The 7,987-nt window shown below is 41.7% G+C and overlaps 1 protein-coding gene and 1 pseudogene across 1 annotated transcript in view; both read left to right on the top strand.

Annotated features, from left to right (window-relative positions):
* The window catches only part of Slc22a3 (solute carrier family 22 (organic cation transporter), member 3), a gene marked incomplete at its 5' end in the record, with an annotated part of 109,568 nt that continues 101,581 nt past the window's right edge, over positions 1 to 7,987 (top strand). The window contains 1 exon segment of the mRNA XM_005390702.2: positions 1 to 135. Coding sequence (XP_005390759.2) covers positions 1 to 135 — 135 coding nt within the window.
* LOC102012028 lies at positions 3,934 to 4,893 on the top strand (annotated as a pseudogene).

Raw genomic sequence — 7,987 nt, 5'->3', positions numbered from 1 at the left:
CTGGAGGCGGCCAACAGCAGCGCGGCGCTCAGCTGCGCCGACCCGCTCGCCGCCTTCCCCAACCGCTCCGCGCCCCTCGTGCCGTGCCGCGGCGGCTGGCGCTACGCCCAGGCCCACGCCACCATCGTCACCGAGGTAAGGGCGCCGGGCTCCCTCCCGGGGAAGCCGTGGGAGACGCCGCTGCTCAGTTCCCGTCGGACGCGGAGACGGCGAGGCGCTGGCTACCGGGAGTCCGTGGGACGCTTTGGGGACCGACCAGGTTCGCCCGACGTTCGGAAGCGCCTTCCAACTATCGGGAGAGACCTTTCTTTTATTTTTTCGTGCCAGTGGGCTAACCAGGAGATGCTTTTGTTTCAGGTGTGAGCGAAAACTTTCATAGGAGCCAAATTATAGATGTTTCTTGCTCACCTGCCTGCAAAGCACCCAGAAAGATACGTTTTATCTTTGAGAGGTGTTGACGCATTGATTGGAGGCGGTGGGTCTAGACTCTGAACTTTTACTTCTGGGGCAAGAGATTCCTGCAGGTCTGGATGGCCTGTGGTCCAGGGGAAAGGAGAGGGGAAATCCGCCTTTGAAGGCCAGTGCTGTTCCCTGTTGCCCAAATGATTACCCAAAACGCGGAGGGGTAAAGGTCGAGGCTCCGGGGGAAATGGTTGGTAAAACTGCTGTGGGGCAAAGAGCAACATCCAAAAAAGTTAGGAAAGCTGAGGCTTTGGATCAGAGTTTGTGGATTTTCCTGGTAGGAAGAGGGCCGGTGGCTGGTGGAGATGCAGTGGCAGGCGGGGGTGAGGGGAGAGCGGTCCCCACGTTTGGTTAGGATTGTGTGGTGCGCAGCATCTTAGGATGTCTGGTGGCCTCAGGGCTCTCTTCCTGCACCTGCTGGGCCAGTAGCGTGCGTCTGTGTGGATTTGCACTTATGAGTAGTTTTTTTGATTTTTCTACAGTCAGAGATCAACTAAATTTGAACAAAACTGCTTGAATGGGCACAGGTAAATGGAGAAAGAAAATAATGTACTTCGTCTTTATCTTGTTTTTGTCATACCACTTTTGAAGGACCTACTTAAATGATGGGGAAATCCTGCCCTAAGAGGCAGGCATTCCTTTTTGCTGCTGCTAGAGGTGACCTTTGGTGTGGTCGCCTCCTGTATCTGGAGTTGGCATGTAGCTCGCTGAGGTTGTGTGGATTCTAATTCTGAGCTGCGGTGGGCCTCCTGTTAGGAATGGCCAGGGCGAGAACACTGCCACAGGCGTCCCTAGAGTGTACCTATTAGGGAGCTGCTTCCTTTCCATTCAGCAGAGCTGCTCAGAACTTACTTCCCAAACCAACCAGAAGACATTTGCAAATGAACAACTTCAAAAAAGCAAAGTGCACACCTTTTTAAGTGTAGTTTTCATGAATGCCTTGGGCAGCAAAGAAGGGAGATATAAAAAATCTGTAAATGAATGCCCTAACAGATACTTGCATGTTCTTGGGTACCATGGTCACTGGTATCCTGGGGTTCTATAAAGGTATCTTTTGAAGGTCAGAGGCTTCTGAAGTGTGGAATGGTGGAAATTCGTGGGTCTTGACATAGTCTCCAAATGTGCGTTTGGCTTAGGTAAGTCGTGTAAACTCTCTGGGCCTAGCTTTCTCATTTGTATATGTAAGCATTGGATTAAACCCTTCGCAACCCTATAAGAACTATCACCTATCACTGTCACCAGCTGGTTGTACCTCAGTGTGCTTAGAATAGTGATCATATATCTTCAAGGAAAACTAAGGTGATATTCAGAATGTACTCTTTAAGGCCACAGAAAAATTTTTGAAATATATTGAAGAGATTTCTTTTTTAAAATCCCAAATAGTTTTGTGCTTCTTTTGGCTTGTCTGTCATGTTTTGACTCAGGAGGAGACCCCCTACCTGTTCAGGAAACTCAGCCATCCAAAATATCTCAGGGTTTAGTGTGCTAGTATTTTGGGGTCTTCAGTTCTGAATATGAAGCAGTTTGTTCTTCTTTGAGATTCTGTCAGAAAGGTGAAATAAGCCAGGTGTGGTGACTTACACATGCAATCCTAGCACTCAGGAGGCTGAGGCAGGAGAATTGCTGTGAGTTTGAGACCACCCTGGGCTACATAGCAAGTTGAAGGCCAGCCTGCACTACACAGTGAGATCCTTTCTCAAAAAAAGTGTGTGTGTGTGTGTGTGTGTGTGTGTGTGTGTGAGAGAGAGAGAGAGAGAGAGAGAGAGACAGAGAGAGAGAGAGACAGAGAGAGAGAGAGGGAGAGAGAGAGAAGCTGTATTCTGCCTTCAGCTGACTAACATTATGAACCCAAAGTATTGCCATAGACCTAGAGTTTACACATTATTCATGCAAAGAGGGTCCATTGGGAGCATCTACAAACAAAGGGGACAGGGTACTCAATTTCCAGAATGCCTCTGTGTGGCTGTTAGACTTAATCCTTGGAGCATGGTGGAAAGGTATCATTGTTTTGCTTTACAGAAGAAAGACCTGAGGCTGGATATGTTTCATAGCCTTATGTAGCCAAATTAGATTAGCATCCAGGGTCTTGATTGGACATCTATTCTCTTTTCCTCCAGAGTACTTGTGTCCTTCAATCAAGCCTATGAACTATGACACCTAGATCACTCACACTATATAGCCTGCAGAAAATCCTTTGAACCTTTGTGTCTAATTTGCTTTTAGTGGTCTGATGGCAAATATGCTATTTTTCTCATTTGGTGGTGCTGGCTGTGACTTCAGCCAGTCAGGCAGCTGTGCAGGCTGTGACTTCATTGGTGGGAATGGTTCTCTACCCTCTTGTTGTAAATGTTGCGAAGTGGTTAGTTAGATCTCACTCACCCTTTTCCAGCTTACAACTAGAAATAATTTTTAGGAGCTGAAGCCAAGTGCAGGGCTGTTTCAAGCCAGCTTCTCACTTGTGTCTCCTGCTGAAGGCACTGCAGTGGATTTCTCATCCACACTGAACTTCCTCAATATAAATTTTTCTAACATCTGAGTCTCAGCTTTGTGTGGATTTTGGACACTGGTCAGAATAAAACATGATATAATGCAGAGTCAGAGCCCTACCTTCCGAATGTTTGAATTCACTGCCCAGGAAAGGAGCCTTTTAAGACTGATGTTAGAATTTTTAATGCTTTCTAGTAAACTATAGACAAAGAAAAAGAGCTTCTCTCTCATCTATCACAGGCTTCAGAGCACCTTTAAAGATAGACTGAATCACAATGCCTTTTTCTTTTCAACATCATTTTCCCTCCATAATTAAAGGAGGGTTAGTTTGAGAGACGTGGCTATTCTGTTGAAGAAAGTGCTTGACAGAGGTTGTCCACATGCTTTATGTGTCTCTGCTTTACTTCCTGCATATCTGTTCTAAGAGATAGGCCAACCTGGAGGGTCCACTCTTTACGTTGGTGCCACTGTCAACGTGTCTTCACTGAGGATTTGTTGGGCACATAATTACACTCTTGTAGATGCAGACAAGGGGGTTAGCCAGGCCCAAATTCTAGTCTGGGCAGTCTCTAATTTGCTGTGAGCACTTTAGAAGCAATGTGCTTTGGTATTGTTTTTATTTCTAATATTGCTTGTGCCTCCTCCATGCCCAAATTAATCTCACTGTTAGAATGTCTTGTGTTACCCAACTGTGATGTTTTCTATTTCATTAATTTCTTCTCTTTATTATTTGTTCTAGTTTGCAATTACACTAGGTGTGCCTTTTCTATTTTTTTTTTAATGGGGAAAAAAAGTAAAACAAAATTTCATAACAAAATAATAGAACAGGCTCTGTAGCTCACAGGGGAAGATGGTGGCTGTACCTTCGGAGGAGAGGTACTGAAACAGGAGGAGGAAGGAGGCCAGACAGGGAAACATTCCCAACTGTGAAGACAGTAGGAGCTCTGCTCAATGCCAGACGTGTCCTAGAAGGAAAACATCACCATGACCACAGAAATTGGTTCTCTTCCTCGTCTTTTCCATATGCCAAGGTTCCAACACCAAGTGCCTCGATAGCTGCCTGATTTTGCGCAGTGGCAAGCAATGCAACAGCTTGCTTTTCATGGGAAATTGATGAGAAAAGCCATAAATCGGAAGACCGTAGATTACAATCCATCTGTAATTAGGTATTTGGAGAATAAAATATGGCAAAGAGACCAGAGAGATATGCAGGCAATTCAGTGTGATGCAGGTTATTATAATGATTTGGCCCCACCCATAGGAATGTTGAATAATCCTATGAATGCAGTAACTACAAAGTTTGTTTGGACATCAGTAAATGCAGTGTCCAGTATTTATTGTGAGGTGGACTCCAGCGGGAATATGATTAGTCAGTGGAGCTTCTGGTGGAGAGTTCAACTTGTGGAATGGACTCACTTTCAATTTTGAAACAATATTATGGGCTCACAAGAGCCCAGTGAGGGCCATAACTTGGTCACATAATGACATGCGGATATTGACAGCAGACCATGGAGGATATGTGAAATACTGGCAGTTGAACATGAACAACATCAGGATGTTCCAGGCACATAAGGAGGCAATTAGAGAGGCCAGATTTATACACAATATACCATTTTCTGTAGTCCCTATTGTCATGGTTAAATTATTCTCTAAGTGTATTCTGGGTGCAGAAATGCATGGGTTCTGTCAGATTCTGGGAAGCTTTTCTGCACCCTATAAATACACTATTTTTCTTTATTTTCACACATTCACCATTTTGCTGGCACCTTTCTGAAGTAGTGTTGTCCTGTATCAGCCTTTGCAATATGTTAGAGATGTATGTCTGCTGCATTTTGCACTGGTTTTCTCTTTTCATTTATGGTCAATATGTATACCTTATTCCTTTTTACTACCTATTGTGTAAGACAAGAATATTTTATTCCAAATAAAGAATTTAGTCTTTAACTATACAGCTGAATAAAATCTAAAACCTACAGAAAACACCTTCAGAATTCACACAAAATACAAGGAAAAAACGCTTAAGTGAAGACCTGGTTGGCTTGGTTATGCCTTGACTTCAAAAATAAAACATAGGACTAACTCTCACAGCTAACTCCCTGGATGTGGCAGACATTTATGGTCTAATGAATGGGTTCTTCAAGCTTTGCAGCTGTAAGCAGATTTTTGTCAAGAAGACTCTAGGACTTTTCTTCTGATTCACTGTTAACATGTTATGCAAATGTATAAGTGGGGTTTGAAATATTATCAGTGAGTTGTATGTCTTTATATATCATCAAGATATGTATAGTAAAACGAAAGAAGTTTCAGAAATGAGCCTGATGAATTGCTGCGGCCTCAGAATGAAGCTAAGCAGCATCCTTTAAGGTTGTGCCACCTGCCTCTGAGAGGAGTTGACTCTATAGAAACACTATCCACTGTAGTCACTTGTTTCTATTTTCAGAATCAACAGAAATTGTTGGATATACATGGTTCTGCTTTATAGACTTGATCTTAGTGTAATGAACATACATTTTCACAGTTTGTTCTTTCTTAATCATAAGATTTAAAAGTTAAAGGGAGTTCATTGAGAAACTTGATGGTTTTTCATTACTAGGAAGAAAACTGGCTCCCTCTCATACAGCAGATTCTTTGGCTTTCAACACAAGTTTGAAAGTACCTATTTTAAAGTTTTTCTCTAAAGGTACAGCAGTTCATGGGGTAACTTACCAGGAAGAAGGTGTGAAAATTTTACACAGACCATTCGAATAAATGAGAAACATTGTAAGGGATGGTTGGCAGTGGACCTTCTACCAACCCACCCAACTTTTCAGTTTATCATTCCGTGAAGTATGTGAGGCAGAAACTGATACCAAGTTTTAGAGCAGTATTCTTCTGTGATTTACATGTCTGTGCAGTAATATTTTAGAAATAGAATTCATTTAGTTTCCACAAGTAAGGCAGCTCTCTGCTTTGCTAATGTGATAGGACATATATTAAGAAGACCAGAGATGGCATTAGAACTAATAGTACACCCACGAAGTTCTCTGAATACTGATAATTGAAAACAGAAACAACTATTGAAGACTTCTTTTGATGAGATGCATGTGTTGGCTGACAACATTCTCTTTAAGGGCTTCTTCACTGGATACTTCCCTCTCCTGTTTATAATGCAGCATAGTGTTTTTATTTTTCCCTGTCTGAAAAGCACAGATCATCTGTTAAATGACTTTTTCCCCTGCTGTGTGTCTTCATGTAACAGTTTCTTACCCACAGATAATAAGTTTGCTACATGCTCTGATGATGGCAAAATAATAGAACAGCAATATTTAATGCATTGCATATTGTTATCTTTAAAGTAGTTACTCAGAGTTGAAGATGTGGTCATAAAAAATTCTCTAAATGGTATTAGCACAAACCTTCCTTTTCAATGAACTAACAGACACTAATAATACAACTGACTTGCATTTTTTCTTTTTCCCTTCCTTCCTGTCCCCCTTTCCCCATCCTAGTTCTTTTTTCATTGTGAACAATTTCTTCCCAATTCACAACATCTACTGTACATTTTAGACCTTATTAACTCTTTCAGTTTCTCACACTAGGGAGACAATATGTTTATACATGTGAGTCCGATTTATTTCACTTATGAGTATGGTTTCAAGTTGCATCCATTTACCTAAAAATGTTTCAAGTTTATCTTTCTTTATGGCTGAGAAGTGCTCCATTATATGAAAACACATCTTTTTTATCCATTCCTTGGTTGATGGGCATTTGGGTTGTTTCCAAGATTTAGCTATGACAAATTATGCTGCTGTAAACATGGGTGCACATATATTGCTATGGTATGATGTTTTAAAATCTTCTGGGAATGTCCTCAGACGGGGAATAGCTGGGTCAAATGGGACCTCTAATCCTAGCTTTTTAGAAGAATCTCCACACTGATTTCCACAGTGGTTGCACCAGTCTGCACTCCCAGCAACAGTGGAGAAGGGTTCCTTTTTCCCCACAGCCTCACCAGCATTTGTTATTGGTTGATTTCTTGATGATAGCCTTTCTTTCTGGAATGAGATGTAATCTCAGTGTTGTTTTAATTTGCATCTCTAGAATGACCAATGATGTTGAACATTTTTCATAGTTTTATTTGCCATTTGGATTCTTCATCTGAGAAGTGTGTATTCATCTCAGATGCCAATTTTTTTATTGGGTCTTTGAATTTGGGGGGCGTGATTTTTTTTAATTCTTTATATGTTCTATATAGGAGTCCTTTGTCTGAGAGACAGGTGGCTAAAACTTTTTCCCACTCTGTGGGTTGTCTTTTTACTGTGTTGGTGATTTATTTTGATATGCAAAAACTTTTTAATAAGATGAGATACCAGTTGTTGATTCTTTGAAGTTCTTCACATGAAGTCTGGATTTGGTTCATGAACTCTCTGACTACCCCTGTGTTTTCAAGATTTCTACCTACTTTCTCTTCCAGTAGATTTAGCATTTCTGTGGGGTTTTTTGTTTTTTGGTTGGTTTGTTTTGGTACTGGGAACCGAACTCAGGTCCTTGTGCCAATTGTTGATTCTTTTCAGTTCTTCCCATGCAGTCTGGATTTTGTTCATGAACTCTCTGCCTATCCCTCTGTCTTCAAGATTTCTACCTACCTTCTCTTCCAGTAGATTTAGCATTTCTGTTGTTGTGCTTTTTTCCTTTGGTCCTTTGGTACCAGAAATCGAACTCAGAACCTTGTGCTTGCCAGGCAGGCACTAGTGCCACTGAGCTATATATCACTAGCCCTAGTGTTTCTGCTTTAATATTTAGATATTTGATCCATTTTTGACTTTAATTTAGTGCATGGTGATAGACATGGGTCTAGTTTTAGTCTTTGACATGTGGAAAGCTAGTGTTTCCAGCACCATTTATTGAAGAGGCTGTCTTTGTTCCATTGAACATGTTTGGCTTCTTTGTCGAGGTTAAGGAGGCTGAGTGTGTTCATAGTTGTGTCTGCATCTTTTAATCTGTTCCATTGATCCTCAGGTCTGTTTTTTGCCAGTACCATGCTGATTTTATCACAGTA

This window comes from Chinchilla lanigera, unplaced genomic scaffold (assembly GCF_000276665.1).
Source record: "Chinchilla lanigera isolate Chin_1 unplaced genomic scaffold, ChiLan1.0 scaffold00038, whole genome shotgun sequence".
In the NCBI taxonomy this organism is placed as follows: Eukaryota; Metazoa; Chordata; class Mammalia; order Rodentia; family Chinchillidae; genus Chinchilla; species Chinchilla lanigera.
This window is presented reverse-complemented; position numbering and strand designations above follow the sequence as displayed.